Source organism: Cherax quadricarinatus, chromosome 41 (genome assembly GCF_038502225.1).
Source record: "Cherax quadricarinatus isolate ZL_2023a chromosome 41, ASM3850222v1, whole genome shotgun sequence".
In the NCBI taxonomy this organism is placed as follows: Eukaryota; Metazoa; Arthropoda; class Malacostraca; order Decapoda; family Parastacidae; genus Cherax; species Cherax quadricarinatus.
This window is the reverse complement of record NC_091332.1, coordinates 14,835,669-14,855,302: the sequence shown is the minus strand read 5'-3', so window position 1 is coordinate 14,855,302 and position 19,634 is coordinate 14,835,669. Positions and strand designations below refer to the sequence as shown.

Sequence of the window (19,634 nt, the reverse complement as noted above, 5' to 3'; positions counted from 1 at the left end):
GCATGTGAGGAATATGAGAAAGAATTCAAGCCTTTAATCTAAGTCAGGAAGCTCTATTTTTCTTTCCAACAGGTCGGCAGTTTTGATAAATCGACTTGGAATCCCCAAACAGAATCAGCTGTGAGTAAGACCCATATGCGACATCTGGGTACCTCTATTCTGGAGACGTTTCGCCAACCAGTGGCTTTATCAGTTGAATACAGAGATAAGTTAAAGGTGTTGAAACCGGAGGCAGTAGAGGACGAGGTAATTAGTTCCTCAGCCTAGGGCAGAGAAATGTCTTCAGAATAAAAATATCCAGAATCAGATGTGTTTACAAAGTAGGCGCTCCTGATCACTATGCAGTGGTTTGGAGCTTTAAAACTGCGTCCATAATCTACATTAACAAGAGTGCTTTAGAGATCCTCCCGGATGAAAACTATGTCAGTGTCTGAGTTACTGGGTGTGGAAGCAAGTGTGTGTATAACAACGCAACATTCTTAATATCTCTCTTAAAACAGATTGTGGAAAGGCATTTAAACCAGACATCATCTTAAAAACACAAGACTCACACATGTAATGAAGCTGCTATGTCGATGTTTTGGTTTCTCTAACTGATCTGTGAACTTCTTACAAGCTGAGATTTTAACAGACTGCTCTGAATGAGAGGGTCTCAAGACACGACCTATGTGACTTATTAATATTACCTTAATAAGTTAACAATTGCTCCTTTTTAGAAACAATAATTCAAAGAAGAATTTTATCATTGAGTCACAAATATGAGCAGGTTATTCTGCCAATATGTTTATGATCAATATTCAGTCTTCGAGGAACATTACCATCATTCTAAATAAATATCATTTGATAATCAACAACAGTCTCAATAAAATAACTAGTTGTCTAAAGAAAAATGTACTGAGTTTATCAAGTGACACTGAAGAGACCGGCACGGTTGACCTAATCCAGTTTATGATTTTTTTTACCACTGTGAACATCTCTAAAACATTGTCAAGGTAATGGAACATAATAATGTATCTTACCTGTAAACTGCTGTAGTTCACACTAGAGTATAAATAATGTATTTGTTTATTCTATTTTGGTCTAAAATTAAGTAAATGGTGAAAATAAAAAAGTATGAAAGTTTTAGAATTCACACTGAAGATATTTCCAAAAATTAAATTTAACAGTAACAAGCTCTCGCTCATGGATGAAAAATGAACTTCGTGCATACATTCGCGGAACCGGTCCGCTAACCGGAGTGCTCTCTGGAATCGCCGGGAAAGCCCGACATCCTGCTACCATTCAGCTCGTGAGAGCACTATATAAGAGGTGGTGGAGGCGCTGGCTGTGTATAGTGGACCTGCAAGGCTGGACTGGAGGAACAGCAAGCCTGGGATCACCATTAACACAGCCAGTCTCAAGGACCTGAAGCTTTCGACCTGAATTTGTGGGCCCTCAACTTGAGAACCATCTTCCGCAGATTTCTGCTTTAGGAACAGATTTTGAAAACCACCAAAGAATCTAACACCACGACATCATAACCAGTAAGTTTCCTCTGGCTTTGTTTAATTCCTTTCATTCTTATTGCTAACTCTTCTTCATTCTTACCAGCACCAAGGCTAGCACGTTATTTGAAGATTTTCTTAAGGTTATTAACCCCAGATAGACTAAGAAAGCCAAGTGGCATATGGCTTATTTCCATTGTGGTCCTTCATTATGATTCGATACCCGGCAGTCAAATAACTACTAGGAACCTACTTACTAGTAGATGAAGAACGGCAGCTGGTGCAAGGAGAGATATATGGGAAGTTAAGTGGGCTTTTTCGGTTGTGAGCCGAATGCTCTATCTGTATGAGGGATAAATTCATTACTGAGTGTAGGTAGGTAGTGAGCTCAAGAGACAGTTGACGTAAAAATAATAATTTTCACATACTTCAAAAATACATTTTCAATTTTGAATGACCAAAGATGAAAGTTTGAGAAAATATTAAAATTATGTCCCCGAGAGATAAGTAACGACATTTATTTTTTATGCAGTGCGTTTATATGCCACAAATACATTACATTTTAATACCAAATAATGGTTTCTATAAGTAGTCTTTATTAATGGGATATGTAATCTATGGGACAAGAAATACACTTAACGGAATATTTGTCCACACAAAGGTAAGTACACAACAACAGTAACCAAACATAGCAACGGTAACCTCCCCCCCCAACACACACCAACATGACTGTAACAATAACCAGCACATAGGAGAAAGAAACTTATGACGACGTTTCGGTCCGACTTGGACCATTAACTGTCACACACTAACACACGAAAGTAAAGAAGCTAGTGTGTGACTAGTTAATGGTTCAAGTCGGGCCAAAACGTCGTCATAAGTTTCTATCTCCTATGTGCTGGTTATTTGTAAAACACTCAAAATTTACAGTTCTTTTTTTCATCTGAACAAATACACAAAGAATGTCCCATAGATCTGAGACCATAGGGGGAGTAATAAAAAAGACAGCAAAAAAAGTTTTTAATTTAAAGAATGTGTTAAATGTATCAGCCATTATTATTGAATTTTATTGCATTCTAATCTTAACCAAAATCAATACTAATGATGACGTCCGCTCAGTGCGCGTGTTGGTGGTGGCACTGGTGGCACTTGTGGGCACGTCCACTGCTACCTGGCCTGCCAAGAAGGTCTACGGCTCCTCAGGTGGCGCCTCCCGGGCATCAGCGTCGTCTTCAGCATCTGCAGCTGCTGCAGCAGCAGCCTCAGCTTCCAGCTTCTCGTCTTCATCCTCGTTCAGTTCTGCAGGGTGAGCACACCAGATACGTGTGTGTGCGTATTCTCATGTACGTGTGTGTGTGTGTGTGTGTGTGTGTGTGTGTGTAAACTCATCATGCGTATGTATGTACACAAATATAGGCAAGTACTGGTATGCACACAAATTTATCTTTGAGGTAAGTTCGTTAGGGGGCCTGACACCCACAAGCTGAAAAGCGTTAACAAAACGGGACATGATCACAGCATGCAAAAATCTCCGGGACAGAAAAATATGGACATAAATAGAATATTCATCATTTGAGATCAGATCGAAGGAACACAGATGGAAATTAAACGCCTCGATGACTCACAGAGACGTCAACAAGTATCAGATCAATATTATGATTGAAAACGAGCGAACTGTTTTAGGCAGAGCAGATAATGTAGAGCTAAAGTACGACACAACTATCCGCAAATGCTGCCAGGTTAGTAACGTACGCACACACACACACACACACACACACACACACACACACACACACACACACACACACACACACGTTATGCAAAGTCATGGAGAAGATTATCAGGAGAAGAGTGGTGGAACACCTAGAAAGGAATGATTTCATCAACAGCAGCCAACATGGTTTCAGGGACGGGAAATTCTGTGTCACAAACCTACCGGAGTTCTATGACATGGTGACAGCAGTAAGACAAGAGAGAGAGGGGTGGGTGGATTGCATTTTCTTGGACTACAAGAAGGCGTTTGACACAGTTCCACACAAGAGATTAGTGCAATAACTGAAGGACCAAGCAGGGATAACAGGGAAGGCACTACAATGGATCAGAGAATACTTGTCAGGAAGACAGCAGCGAGTCATGGTACGTGGCGAGGTGTCAGAGTGGGCACCTGTGACTAGCGGGGTCCCACAGGGGTCAGTCCTAGGACCAGTGCTGTTTCTGGTATTTGTGAACGACATGACGGAAGGAATAGACTCCAAAGTGTCCCTGTTTGCAGATGACGTAAAGTTGATGAGAAGAATTCATTCGATCGAAGACCAGGCAGAACTACAAAGGGATCTAGACAGGCTGCAGACCTGGTCCAGCAATTGGCTCCTGGAGTTCAACCCCACCAAGTGCAAAGTCATGAAGATTGGGGAAGGGCAAAGAAGACCGCAGACGGAGTACAGTCTAGGGGGCCAGAGACTACAAACCTCACTCAAGGAAAAAGATCTTGGGGTGAGTATAACACCAGGCACATCTCCTGAAGCGCACATCAACCAAATAACTGCTGCAGCATATGGGCGCCTAGCAAACCTAAGAACAGCATTCCGACATCTTAGTAAGGAATCGTTCAGGACCCTGTACACCGTGTACGTTAGGCCCATATTGGAGTATGCGGCACCAGTCTGGAACCCACACCTAGCCAAGCACGTAAAGAAACTAGAGAAAGTGCAAAGGTTTGCAACAAGACTAGTTCCAGAGCTAAGAGGTATGTCCTACGAGGAGAGGTTAAAGGAAATCAACCTGACGACACTGGAGGACAGGAGAGATAGGGAGGACATGATAACGACATACAAAATACTGAGAGGAATTGACAAGGTAGACAAAGACAGGATGTTCCAGAGATGGGACACAGCAACAAGGGGTCACAGTTGGAAGTTGAAGACACAGATGAATCACAGGGATATTAGGAAGTATTTCTTCAGCCACAGAGTAGTCAGGAAGTGGAATAGTTTGGGAAGCGATGTAGTGGAGGCAGGATCCATACATAGGTATAAGCAGAGGTATGGTAAAGCTCACGGTTGAGGGAGAGTGACCTAGTAGCGACCAGTGAAGAGGCGGGGCCAGGAGCTTGGATTCGACCCCTACAACCTCAACTAGGTGAGTACAACTAGATGAGTACACACATACACTGAGCCAGAAGTTAAGACTCAACCTCTGCAACCGCATATAGGTGAGTACACACAGACACATACACACACAATGCTGAGATGAATTGCAAGGGAGGACAGGGCGAACCTGCTTGAGACTAGGGTCTCGGGTGTACGAGGTTACAGCTGGAAGTTAAAGACACAAATGAGTCAAAGGGATGTTAGAAAACACTTTTTTTTAACCTTAGAGTGATCAGGAAATGGAATGACCAAGACAGCGAAATGGTAGAGGTGGGATTCATGAGTTTTAGCAATAGGTATGATAGATCTTACGCAGCCAGGAGGGAGCGAAATCAGTGGCGGCCAAAGGAAAGGCGGGGACAAGAACTGAGACTCAATTCCTGCAACTACAATTAGGCAAATACAGTCAAGTGAGTACATAAACACGTACATTGATATTCAACTAATAAATATTTTCGCACCTCCTCGAGAGTGAGATGATAAAAATACACTCAAGACTTACCAGCTGGTACTAAAATTTCCATTGTTTCTTTAAAATTCACTTCGTTGTGAAGACTTCAAAAATGCTGTCAGGCAAGTTTAGGTGCTTTATTATGCACCTATACCCATCTTGCTGGCAATAGTCAAAAGATTATAGAAGCACATAATGGGTCCAGGGTCAGAGTTCTAATGTTTTGATAGATAAGGAAGTTACTATTGTAATGAACTGTTTACAAATTTATGGTCAGGTACCAGTCGTAATGAGTTGTAAAACTTGAAAAACTTTGTCACTTCAGTTAATCTCCGATACTGCAAATAGTGGAATTATAATTAATATATATATATATATATATATATATATATATATATATATATATATATATATATATATATATATATATATATATATATACAACATAACAACACTGCACTAGCCAAGAAGTCGAACCCATGCTGCTTTGGCCCGCCTCAGGGTGAGCGAAAACGCATGACACTTTAGACCACTAGACCACAAAATCCTAGTCTAGTGGTCTAAAGCGTCATGCTTTTTCGCTCACCATGAGGCGGGCCAAAGCAGCATGGGTTCGACTCCTTGGCTAGTGCAGTGGTGTTATTGTTCAGTACCACTCGCTTCGTGGGTACTTCCTATATATATAAATATATATATATATATATATATATATATATATATATATATATATATATATATATATTGCTTCAAGTTGCACTTGTGCTCCAAACTTTTGAAGGTACCTATTTTATATATTATGTAACTGACATTCTGATTCCTTTACAGATCTGGCGGCGCTGCTTCTGCTGGTGGCCATGGATCCTTAGGTGGATTCGGGTCTGGCAGCCTTGCTTCTGGAAGCACAGGAGCTTTTGGAGCTGGTGGATCTGGAGGATTGGGCCTTTCTGGAGGTTTCAGTTCTGGGGGACATGGAAGTCGAGGATCCTCTGGAAGCACTGGCCTCGGTGGCGCTGGAGGATTTGTATCGCCTGGTAGTTTTGGCTCTGGAGGAACTGGAGGTTTTGGGTCTTCAGGAAGCTTTGGTTCTAAAGGAGCTGGAAGTATTGGATCTTCAGGTGTTTTCGGCTCTGCAGGTTCTGGAAGCAAAGGGTCTTCGAGTAGCTTTGGTTCCAGTGGTTCTGGAGGATATGGTTCTAGCGGCTCTGGAAGCCTTGGATCTTCCGGTGCTTTCGGTGCTGGTGGCTCTGGAAGTCATGGGTTAGCAGGCAGCTTTGGTGCTGGCAGCTCTGGAAGTCATGGGTCAGCAGGCAGCTTCGGTGCTGGTGGTTCTGGCAGTCATAGGTTAGCAGGCAGCTTCGGTGCTGGAGGCGCTGGAAGCCATGGGACAGCAGGCAGCTTCGGTGCTGGTGGCGCTGAAAGTCATGGGTCAGCAGGCAGCTTCGGTGCTGGTGGCTCTGGCAGTCATAAATTAGCAGGGAGCTTTGGTGCTGGTGGCGCTGGAAGTCATGGGTCAGCAGGGGTCTTCGGTGCTGGTGGCTCTGGCAGTCATGGGTTAGCAGGCAGCTTCGGTGCTGGTGGCGCTGGAAGTCATGGGTCAGCAGGCAGCTTCGGTGCTGGTGGCTCTGGCAGTCATGGGTCAGCAGGTAGCTTCGGTACTGGTGGCTCTGGCAGTCATGGATCAGCAGGGAGCTTCGGTGCTGGTGGGTCTGGCAGTCATAAGCTAGCAGGCAGCTTCGGTGCTGGTGGCGCTGGAAGTCATGGGTCAGCAGGCAGCTTTGGTGCTGGTGGCTCTGGCAGTCATGGGTCAGCAGGCAGCTTCGGTGCTGGTGGCACTGGAAGTCATGGATCAGCAGGCAGCTTTGGTGCTGGTGGCTCTGGCAGTCATGGGTCAGCAGGCAGCTTCGGTGCTGGTGGCGCTGGAAGTCATGGGTCAGCAGGCAACTTTGGTGCTGGTGGCTCTGGCAGTCATGGGTCAGCAGGCAGCTTCGGTGCTGGTGGCACTGGAAGTCATGGGTCAGCAGGCAGCGTTGGTGCTGGTGGCTCTGGAAGTCGTGGGTCAGCAGGCAGCTTTGGTGCTGGTGGTTCTGGCAGTCATGGGTCAGCAGGCAGCTTTGGTGCTGGTGGCTCTGGCAGTCATGGGTTAGCAGGCAGCTTTGGTGCTGGTGGCTCTGGCAGTCATGGGTCAGCAGGCAGCTTTGGTGCTGGTGGTTCTGGCAGTCATGGATCTGCAGGCAGCTATGGTTCTGGCGGCTCTGGAAACCTTGGGTCTTCAGGTGCCTTTGGTGCCGGTGGCTCTGGTGGTCATGGGTCAGCAGGCAGCTTTGGTGCTGGTGGCTCTGGTGGTCATGGGTCAGCAGGCAGCTTCGGTGCTGGTGGCTCGGGTGGTCATGGGTCAGCAGGCAGCTTTAGTGCCGGTGGCTCTGGTGGTCATGGGTTAGCAGGCAGCTTCGGTGCTGGTGGCTCTGGAAGCCTTGGATCAGCAGGCAGTTTCGGAGCCGGTGGCTCGAGTGGGTTAGGAGCTTCCGGTGGTTTTGGTACAGGCAGTTCCGGAGCCCATGCATCCTCGGGTGCTTTTGGTTCCAGCAGTGCTAGCAGCCATGCTTCTACGGGTAGCTTTGGTTCTGGTAGCTCAGGTTTTTCCGCCGGCACTGGAGGTTCAAGTGGTTTAGGAGCGGGCAGCCATAAAGTAACTCTCATCAAAGGTACCAAGCCAGGAGGAGTATTTGTTGGTGGTCTTGGCAGTGGCTCTGGAAGAGGAAGTCTTGGAAGTAGCGCATTTGCCTCAATTAGTTCCAGTGGATCTGGAGGTGCTGCAGCTGGCATCCATGGGTCTGGAAGTGGAGGATTCTCTGTGAAGGTTTCTGCAGGTAAGGTGATAACGATTAAATTCTTAAACATAGAGGAATACTAAAGTTTATGATAATACGACAAATTAGTATCATGGAGACCTAGTGTATTTATTTAGCTTTATAAACTTAAGTGATTTTCTTCCTTTCTTCTTCAGCACATCAAGGTACGTGTCCCAACACTGGATGTTCCGGCACTGGTAGCTACAGCAAGACATGTACCAATGACAGCTCCTGCAGCTCATCGGAGAAGTGTTGTTTTGAACTGTGCACCCCACCCAAGTGGGTCTGCAAGCCCACAGGCAGGTCATGGTAAACAAAACTACACTCCAGATGAAAATATGAAGTGAACTTTGTCAACAGTCAACGTGTCCTTTGTTACGCAGAATCTAGTAGTTCTATACTCAGAAAGTTATACTAGGTGTTGTCCCTGTTACTCAGAACCTGATAGTTCCATGCTTGGAATACCTAACTAGGTGGTTTTTATATCACTTGCTTTCTGTAGTGGAAATGGTGAATGGTTTACTGAATTACTACGATTAGAGCCAATTACATACCTCAACCTCACTCCTCTAAGAACGATAGTCATTCAGGCGCCCTTATTAGTTCTATTTTTTTGCTGTTGTTGTTGGACTGGTGTGTGCCATTTAAACCATTTATGGAGAGATGCTTTGAACAAGGTTTAAACTTAACTTTGTAATTTATGGATCAACATACATTTTCCTCTCTATAATACAACACAATAAGACAACTTTCCACTCTCACAAATGTGTTATTTTCCTCATCTTCATACTTTACCTGTATTTAATGTCACGACACAAACTTTCAATATTGTGGAAGTATTGTTCTTTTTTAGCATTATCCAATGTAAATTTTAGTTATTGCAATTATTTAAATAAAGGAGAGGCTATATAAATCGGGTCATTTATCCCAGTGATGGAAAAAAAAATACCTGGATCCTGAGTGAATCGCTGAGGCAGATACTACATGAAAATAATAAGACAGACGAAGCGTTGGAGAAGCCAGTGTCACAGGACTAACATATATTTTATTTGTGACATCATCTTCAATCTTGAGTGTTCCTCTGACTCCTCATTCAAAAGCTGCATTTCAAAAAACACTTCGGTCAATTCTTTATTAATTAGAACTGCATATAAACCAAGAGATAATTTTTTTTAATGATCATGTACAAACGGAGAATTTGCCTTAATCCATAAGTATCTTATGGAATAAAGTATACTTGCAGGTTATCAGTTTGGTCTGTTATTTTCTTTATGGTAGTACCAACAGATGGTAACTGCACAAACACCTTAAACGTTAATGGTAATTCAGAAAGTTTCATTAGGTGTAGTTTTTTGAAGCTTTCCTTGAATTATACATGGATTGGAACTCTCCAACCAAATCCCGACAGAAACAATGAAAAACTCGATGATGGTTGTTATTATACATTAGTAATATTGTCATTTTATTATGATCATTTTTATTGTTGCTATTATTTTTATTATTATTATTATTATTATTTTATTATCATTATTATTATTATTATTATTATTATTATTATTATTATTATTATTATTATTATTATTATTATTATTATTATTATTATTATTATAAAATAAGAAAAATAGTTCTTAAAGTTTTTAAGGAAGTTTGAAAATGGTGGAGGAGGCAAGAGTAAGCGTGAGGTAGACAATAATATATAGTAATCATGTGTGATTTACTCTAGTGCAAGAAAATCGTTCTCATCCGCTTTTGCGGTGAGGGGAAATATTGGGAGTAGCTTCCGTACTCACAGATATCTCCACATAACTCAAGGCAGAAGTAAACAATAATTTAATTTAATCCCTGGTATTGGATAGAAGTATTCGTGACCGGTAGTGAACAGTTTAAACGCAGTCGACAAACTTTAAACTCAATTATTACCCAACCTCCTAGTAACTCAGCCAGGGTTTCTTGGCCAGGTTTGAGAGTCCCCAGCGTGAGGACTTATGCTACAGTAGGTTAGCTAGTGTATAGAAAATTCAAATATATTGATATCCCGTAAGCCAAGGGAGATTTCAGTCATCCACCAATGACTTCAGACTGAAGTATTTCTTCCATTATACAACTGAAACAGGTAAAAACTGTTTTAGAATAACGTAATAAGTTCCACCTGTGTCGTCAGAGGAAAAAATCCCTCATAGACTTGAAAACTAATGCTTTTCACGGGAATTAGTTCAGCCTTGATGTTTGTGTTTAGGTCGATTGCAACGTTGATGTGATTTATAAGTCAATAGGGCTTTTGATACAAGAAACTGGAGGAATTCTTTCCTTGGATCAAATCTGATTACATCTCATGCCCCAGGCGCTGTATGACCTTTACGGATTTAGCACTTTCCAATAATTGCAATATTTAGGCTAAACCGGATAAACGACCTTGGTGTACTGCGGCCTTAACGACCTTTATCCGGTCGGTAGGCCTGAAATTAAACAAAAAATCAAGAAACTTCGATCACCACGGAAAGCTAATCATTAAATATTTCACTCTCTCATCATGTGCGTTGGGTTTCCGGCCTGCAAAGTGAGAGAGATGGCGCAGTCCTTGGCTTCAAACGTGAACACACATCACAACTTCCTATCTTAACTGTGAGTGATTCTGCCGTTTCTGATTGACCTAAACTCCATAAGATATTGTTGCAACATGTACGAAGTTGAAGCCTGACACAGATATACACGACTTACGAATGTCAGTCCATTTTGTGGGGATTATTTCCTCTTGAGCACACCTCAAGGAAAATTCCTTGATGCCGGTGAGCAGCTCTTGAGCATCCCTAGAGGGAAGTTCCTCGATGGCGGTGAGGGAGGGCTCTTGATTCTAGAAACTGAGCTTATGATGCCCTTCCATAACGCTATATAACCTTTTCGGGTTTAGCGCTTCATCATGAATGTAAATAATAACTGTGGAGATTGTCTTGTACTGGCCTTGAAATGCACGATAACACTGATGATTTAGGTACAGTACTTTCTCTCGGAAGAGACCATTATAACTTTAAACTGTATAAAAGCGCGAACTAAATGCAAATAATACTCAAAGAATACAGAATTTTCTACAACTAATCAGAAAGATCAGCACCAGTCACTCAAGTGTGACTGCAATTGGTCCAAGTCGGACCGAAACGTTGTAAGCTCCTCTTTTCTATGTGCCGGTTATTTGTGTATCGTTCCAGTCACGGTATTGTGCCTTTTTTTGTTATTTGTTACTCAAGTTAACATCATACTCTCATACAAGAATAGCCACATGTCTGTAAATAGTACTGGCAAGAGCCAATACTCACCTAGTATGTAGACAGCCTGTACTGTCTGCACAGACAGCCCATGCTGTCTGCCAGCTTAGTTCATATTTCGCGCCACTCAAGTGCTGCCACCTATAGGCCTTGCCACTTCAGTATGCCCAGACTTGCCTCGCTCTCACTCACACAGTGGCCTGGCATCAAGACACAAAGCCTCCCAGCTCTCTCTCGTGGCATGGCCCTGCCCGGGCCATGGGCACAAACACACAAGCCTGTGTAACCCACCACTACTTAACAATAAACTAAGAAGCCTCCGAAGAAGTATATCATTTAACTACCTGCTCTACAGCTACCAAACAAGCCCTTTATATTGGTACCAGCGGTGGTCGCAGCGTTGTGTTTACCCTGGAGAGAGGAAGGAGAGGTATGAAGTCACCTTCACTTCATCACCCTACATAAGAAGCATCCGTCTCTCAACGAGTTATCCTGATGTCGTGTCTGCACGTTTGAGCATCCAGACACAGGTACAAGCAGGATCCAGCCGAAATTTGCCGAATTTCTTCGAGAATTGTGAGTGGCGTCCCAGCGTCTCACGCTACAGTGTCCCACGCTGTTTCTCAAGTCACGTGTTCAGCGTCACTTGTATGTTGCTGTTGTTGTTCAGCTCAGCACAGCTGTTTCAGCAAGCCAGAGGTGAGTCTTGTGGTGATTTCTGCGTCCAGTGTGAGCTTCTCCACGTGTTTGTGGGTGGGGGAGGAGAGGAGAGGAGAGGAAGTGGCTGTTCCTCACCTTGCCCATGCTCGCCCTCCTCACGCTCACCCGTCTACCATACACCACTCACCACTGCCCACTCCCTCTGCTGTGTTTTCTGCTGTTTTTCGTATGAATTCATTGCCAGTGCTGTGTATCCGAGTGCCCGAGGCCACTCGAAGCTACGTGGATTACGACGTCACGTGGGTGTGGGCGATCATGTAGACCTACAAAGCCACGTGAGTTACCAGATGTCCCAGGCCTCATGCTGTGGTCTGCTGCCCGCATCACATCGACGCCACCCACGATGCTGCCCGACTTCATGACGTCACGATGTCTGCTGACGTCACCTCACGATGTCTGCTGACGTACCTCGAGATGTCTGCTGACGTCACCTCACGATGTCTGCACCTCGAGATGTCTGCTGACGTCACCTCACGATGTCTGCTGACGTCACCTCACGATGTCTGCCTGACGTCACCTCGAGATGCTGACGTCACACGATGTCTGCTGACGTCACGATGTCTGCTGACGTCACCTCACGATGTCTGCCTGACGTCACCTCGAGATGTCTGTTGACGTCACTGCTGCTGACGTCACCTTGCGACATCACGCCTGACATCACATGATGTCACATCGAGTGTTCTAGTAATTATTTCAGTATTGTCGAGAAGATTGAGAGAAAATATATGTCGTGTGTTAATTAATTCCTCTCAGTCAGTGTTCTCACATTTTAGTATGTCTTAGTCAGTTTTATGCGCAGAAAAGCATCATTTGCTAGTTAAGCCATGTTGTACCGTATGTACAGCGGTGTGTTTTTAAAGTTCCGTGTGTCCAGTGAGGTCTGTGGTCAGACCCTTGAGTTGTACCACTAAGTCACCCGTGACCAGTGTGTTTGACAGCTGATTTCTCAGCCCTGAGCGTATGAGCCCCCTTGTACAGAAAGCTTTTATGCTCGTCGCTCGTGATGTTCTGTAGAATCGTACCTGCTACGATTCCCATCGAGATTTGTTTCACTTCACCTCCAGACCTTCAGAGTGCAGTTATATGTAGAGAAACAAGTCTGGGGACGCTTAGACTAACCTCTGCTATAACTCCACTGTCGAGAGATGATACTCGTCAAGCCGCAGCCAGGCCTGTCGGCAGGCGCTGTGTCAGCCTCGTGTCACAAGCTTCAGTGAGCAGCCTGCACAAAGAAGATGTCACTTTGACTGCTAGCTCTCTCACTGCAGTCTGGTGTATGATGTTACGACTCCCAGATGTTTCGCCCAGTCGTCTCTGCCACGACTCGCTCCACAACTCGCTCCACGCTCGCCGGCAGTGATAGCCCAGCGACAGTACCAGTCGAGAAGTGTCCTCCTGAGTCGCTTGCCAGAAGTCCTGCCCAGTTGCCGAGTTTTGTCGACGCCTCACTCAAGGGCACCAGCATGTCGTGCCCCAGGTTGAGTGAAAACCTGCAGCGACTCCTACGATGTCTGCTTCACCGTTCCAGAGGAGACCGTACCCTGTTACGTCACAGCTCAGCCGCAGCGATGTCTCCCGTGTTGCAGTATCTGTCCAGACGCAGGAAGGCGTGCAGTGATGCACTTCGATGCTCACTGCCTATGACCACGATGTTTAGCACACCCCACATGTTTTTTTCTTCCCTCCCTGTAGGAAGTTTTTTTTTTTTCCATGTCCATATGTATATATATGTTTTTATTTTGTGTTCTGTGCCCTGTTCCTACGAGAGAGAGACCGAGTTTCTTTTACTACCAGTATTGTCGCGTCGGGACGACGCGCGATAGGTGGCCGAGCGTATGTAGACAGCCTGTACTGTCTGCACAGACAGCCCATGCTGTCTGCCAGCTTAGTTCATATTTCGCGCCACTCAAGTGCTGCCACCTATAGGCCTTGCCACTTCAGTATGCCCAGACTTGCCTCGCTCTCACTCACACAGTGGCCTGGCATCAAGACACAAAGCCTCCCAGCTCTCTCTCGTGGCATGGCCCTGCCCGGGCCATGGGCACAAACACACAAGCCTGTGTAACCCACCACTACTTAACAATAAACTAAGAAGCCTCCGAAGAAGTATATCATTTAACTACCTGCTCTACAGCTACCAAACAAGCCCTTTATAAGTACCTTTATACTGAGGACGTTTCGCGAACCAGTGGCAGTAACAATTACCTCTGTGTTGAGCTAATAGTCACTGGTTGGCGAAACGTCTTCAGTACAAATATATCCAGCTCCTGCACTTGTTTCTAATTCGTCTACTTGTCAGTATTGTATACTATTAATGTTATATTATATGCAAGATAACTACAGTCAAATGAATATAAGTCACAAATCCTGAGTAGTTTTTACATTCTTCTCCAAGGACGGGGAATCACTAGGCTCCACAGGAGGTATCACTTTACTGGTCATATATTTATTTTGGTATTTACTCTTTAACTCCATGCACATTGTGCCGGATGCAAATGGTGTTTTTGTTTTTACCACGCCTTCCATGAGAGAAGTTTTAAATAACTACCAATGTTTTTACGTGCTTTTCGCAACTATATTATTTTCAAAAACATTTTTGCACTCCTATTTCTGTCAAACTGTCTTGATATGAACAAGCACGCTTTGGTCTTTCTCTCAGTTATGGTCGACCTCCACAGAAATTAGAATGTTTTCTTACATTCCTGTTACCTCGCGTATTTCAGATTGAGAGTCATAAATTTTACACACATGTGAAAAACCAGGAAACATAAAAGCCTGAGAGTTTCCCAACGAATTTATGATGCTGTAAAAATTGCTCGCGTTTAAAAATATTCATGAAATTGTATTTTCAAATGGTGTAATGCGTATTTTCTGGAAATTAAGCCATAAAATTTATAACAAGGAGGGAACAATGAAATATGTAATTGCTCGAGATCTTACATTTTTCCTTTCTGATTGTCATTTATCACAGTTCTCTATCACAGAAACATGGCGGGAAATTTAATACGCGAGTTCATTAAGATGCATGAAACATATTCAGTGCCATTAGCAGAAGCAAGCGAAAATATATGAAAAGAAATATCGTAGCCAGCAGGATTCGAACCTGGGTCGTTAGCTCTCCACGAGTGTAGATACCTGTTACCCTGAAGTTAGTTAAACCTCTCACTTACAGGTGTCACAAAACAATTATCTGCTGAATTGTAAGCCATGTACTCCTAACACCAGGCACACCCTATAATTTTAATTTCGACTGATTGCTACCCTTCCTTCTCTTTGATCTCTTTCTATTTTTCTACTCCTGCGTGTAGAACACTGGAATGGTAAATGCTACAAACACTAAATATATTTGAAAAAAAAGTGATTTGATAAACGCTGAAGACTGGACACCACAAGCATAACTCTGCCCATGTAGCTGTAAATAAGCAATTACAAAAATCATCCGTAATGCGTCAACGTATTACATGTCGTTTTCTTACTATACACAAAACGCTTATATTTAATAAAATGTAGATTTAATAAGACACCAATTCAACTGGAAACACCACAACGCCCTTGCGATGTTTTAGTGATGGAGATTATTATTATTATTATTATTATTATTATTATTATTATTATTATTATTATTATTATTATTATTATTATTACTGTTGTTATTATTATTAGTAGTAGTAGTGGTAGTAGTAACATTATTATTATTATTAGTAGTAGTAGTAGTAGTAGTAGTAGCAGTAGTAGTAGTAGTAGTAGTAGTAGTAGTAGTAGTAGTAGTAGTAGTAGTATTACTATTGGTGTGAAGGGCTAAACCTTTAGGAACTCCTCCAGTGTTAGTGCTTCGAGACCCACACACATAGGCTACCTCGTAAATATTGTTCTGGCTCCGGAAGTGAGTGGGCAGATTCCCCGTACTAGCAGTCAGTTCATAAAAAAATAATTGAGAACATGTCCTCTATCAAACAACGAACAGCCTTGCTACTACTCTAATGAAATCTTAATAGAGTATAAAAGTAAGTAGGGCCCACACCTGTGGTCTTATTCGTTTTCATTATATTTTCATTTTATTTTATGTAGTGATAATATTTCGCCTGGCTTGTTCTTTTGTTTTGTCTCCCTTGTCTAGGTTTTAAACTTTATGAAGCACCCGGAGTATACAGACACTGCATTCACCCGGGTATCAGGTGTTACATATGTAGATAAGAGCCACACCCATGGCCCTCATCCCTGCAGGAACGGGTTTGTGTTGTTGTCGGGGTTCGAGGAAAACTCAAGAATCCCGCTGGACCATTGCAAAACTTGGATTTTCAAATCGTACCATGGCATATTTCCAGGAATATTATCATGATTGAAAAAGCTGTGATTATAACTATATATATATATATATATATATATATATATATATATATATATATATATATATATATATATATATATATATATATATATATATATATATATATATATATATATATATATATATATATATATATATATCCGGACTTGAGTCCTGGAGATGGGAAGTACAGTGCCTGCACTCTGAAGGAGGGGTGGTAATGTTGCAGTTTAAAAACTGTAGTGTAAAGCACCCTTCTGGCAAGACAGTGATGGAGTGAATGATGGTGAAAGTTTTTCTTTTTCGGGCCACCCTGCCTTGGTGGGAATCGGCCAGTGTGATAAATATATATATATATATATATATATATATATGTATATATATATATATATATATATATATATATATATATTTTTTTTTTTTTTTTTTTTTTTTTTCAACAAGTCGGCCGTCTCCCACCGAGGCAGGGTGACCCAAAAAAAGAAAGAAAATCCCCAAAAAGAAAATACTTTCATCATCATTCAACACTTTCACCACACTCGCACATTATCACTGTTTTTGCAGAGGTGCTCAGAATACAACAGTCTAGAAGCTTAAACATATAAAGATACACAACATATCCCTCCAAACTGCCAATATCCCAAACCCCTCCTTTAAAGTGCAGGCATTGTACTTCCCATTTCCAGGACTCAAGTCCGACTATATGAAAATAACCGGTTTCCCTGAATCCCTTCACTAAATATTACCCTGCTCACACTCCAACAGATCGTCAGGTCCCAAGTACCATTCGTCTCCATTCACTCCTATCTAACACGCTCACGCACGCTTGCTGGAAGTCCAAGCCCCTTACCCACAAAACCTCCTTTACCCCCTCTCTCCAACCCTTTCGAGGACGACCCCTACCCCGCCTTCCTTCCCCTATAGATTTATATGCTTTCCATGTCATTCTACTGTGATCCATTCTCTCTAAATGACCAAACCACCTCAACAACCCCTCTTCTGCCCTCTGACTAATACTTTTATTAACTCCACACCTTCTCCTAATTTCCACACTCCGAATTTTCTGCATAATATTTACACCACACATTGCCCTTAAACAGGACATCTCCGCTGCCTCCAACCGTCTCCTCGCTGCTGCATTTACCACCCAAGCTTCACACCCATATAAGAGTGTTGGTACTACTATACTTTCATACATTCCCTTCTTTGCCTCCATAGATAACGTTTTTTGACTCCACATATACCTCAACGCACCACTCACCTTTTTTCCCTCATCAATTCTATGATTAACCTCATCCTTCATAAATCCATCCGCCGACACGTCAACTCCCAAGTATCTGAAAACATTCACTTCTTCCATACTCCTCCTCCCCAATTTGATATCCAATTTTTCTTTATCTAAATCATTTGACACCCTCATCACCTTACTCTTTTCTATGTTCACTTTCAACTTTCTACCTTTACACACATTCCCAAACTCATCCACTAACCTTTGCAATTTTTCTTTAGAATCTCCCATAAGCACAGTATCATCAGCAAAAAGTAACTGTGTCAATTCCCATTTTGAATTTGATTCCCCATAATTTAATCCCACCCCTCTCCCAAACACCCTAGCATTTACTTCCTTTACAACCCCATCTATAAATATATTAAACAACCATGGTGACATTACACATCCCTGTCTAAGACCTACTTTTACCGGGAAGTAGTCTCCCTCTCTTCTACACACCCTAACCTGAGCCTCACTATCCTCATAAAAACTCTTTACAGCATTTAATAACTTACCACCTATTCCATATACTTGCAACATCTGCCACATTGCTCCTCTATCCACTCTATCATATGCCTTTTCTAAATCCATAAATGCAATAAAAACTTCCCTATCTTTATCTAAATACTGTTCACATATATGCTTCAATGTAAACACCTGATCTACACATCCCCTACCCACTCTAAAACCTCCTTGCTCATCCGCAATCCTACATTCTGTCTTACCTCTAATTCTTTCAATTATAACCCTACCGTACACTTTTCCTGGTATACTCAGTAAGCTTATTCCTCTATAATTTTTACAGTCTCTTTTGTCCCCTTTCCCTTTATATAAAGGGACTATACATGCTCTCTGCCAATCCCTAGGTACCTTCCCCTCTTTCATACATTTATTAAACAAAAGTACCAACCACTCCAACACTATATCCCCCCCTGCTTTTAACATTTCTGTCATGATCCCATCAGTTCCAGCTGCTTTACCCCCTTTCATTTTACGTAATGCCTCACGTACATCCCCTACACTTACATTCTGCTCTTCTTCACTCCTAAAAGATGGTATACCTCCCTGACCAGTGCATGAAATTACTGCCTCTGTTTCTTCCTTAACATTTAAAAGTTCCTCAAAATATTCTCGCCATCTACCTAATACCTCCATCTCCCCATCTACTAACTCCCCTACTCTGTTTTTAACTGACAAATCCATATTTTCCCTAGGCTTTCTTAACTTGTTTAACTCACTCCAAAATTTTTTCTTATTTTCATTAAAATTTCTTGACAGTGCCTCTCCCACTCTATCATCTGCTCTCCTTTTGCACTCTCTCACCACTCTCTTTACCTTTCTTTTACTCTCCATATACTCTGCTCTTCTTATAACACTTCTGCTTTGTAAAAACCTCTCATAAGCTACCTTTTTCTCTTTTATCACACCCTTTACTTCATCATTCCACCAATCACTCCTCTTTCCTCCTGCTCCCACCCTCCTATAACCACAAACTTCTGCCCCACATTCTAATACTGCATTTTTAAAACTATTCCAACCCTCTTCAACCCCCCCACTACTCATCTTTGCACTAGCCCACCTTTCTGCCAATAGTCGCTTATATCTCACCCGAACTTCCTCCTCCCTTAGTTTATACACTTTCACCTCCCTCTTACTTGTTGTTGCCACCTTCCTCTTTTCCCATCTACCTCTTACTCTAACTGTAGCTACAACTAAATAATGATCCGACATATCAGTTGCCCCTCTATAAACATGTACATCCTGGAGCCTACCCATCAACCTTTTATCCACCAATACATAATCTAATAAACTACTTTCATTACGTGCTACATCATACCTTGTATATTTATTTATCCTCTTTTTCATAAAATATGTATTACTTATTACCAAATTTCTTTCTACACATAGCTCAATTAAAGGCTCCCCATTTACATTTACCCCTGGCACCCCAAATTTACCTACTACTCCCTCCATAACATTTTTACCCACTTTAGCATTAAAATCCCCAACCACCATTACTCTCACACTTGATTCAAAACTCCCCACGCATTCACTCAACATTTCCCAAAATCTCTCTCTCTCCTCTACACTTCTCTCTTCTCCAGGTGCATACACGCTTATTAT

At 42.5% G+C, this 19,634-nt stretch overlaps 1 protein-coding gene across 1 annotated transcript; it reads left to right on the top strand.

Annotated features, from left to right (window-relative positions):
* The first annotated feature begins 1,312 nt into the window (after positions 1 to 1,312).
* LOC128695907 (uncharacterized) lies at positions 1,313 to 8,846 on the top strand. The gene is made up of 4 exons (XM_053786855.2): positions 1,313 to 1,523; positions 2,604 to 2,790; positions 5,910 to 7,951; positions 8,089 to 8,846. Coding segments are annotated over exons 1-4 (2,388 nt in total). The 5' UTR covers positions 1,313 to 1,522; the 3' UTR covers positions 8,247 to 8,846.
* The last annotated feature ends 10,788 nt before the right edge of the window (positions 8,847 to 19,634 follow it).

Excerpts from the sequence above, each read along its gene's own strand:
- LOC128695907 (XM_053786855.2), top strand. Across the intron at positions 2,791-5,909 it reads TCCTCGTTCAGTTCTGCAGG|ATCTGGCGGCGCTGCTTCTG; the intron begins GTGAGCACACCA and ends ATTCCTTTACAG. Across the intron at positions 7,952-8,088 it reads CTCTGTGAAGGTTTCTGCAG|CACATCAAGGTACGTGTCCC; the intron begins GTAAGGTGATAA and ends TTTCTTCTTCAG.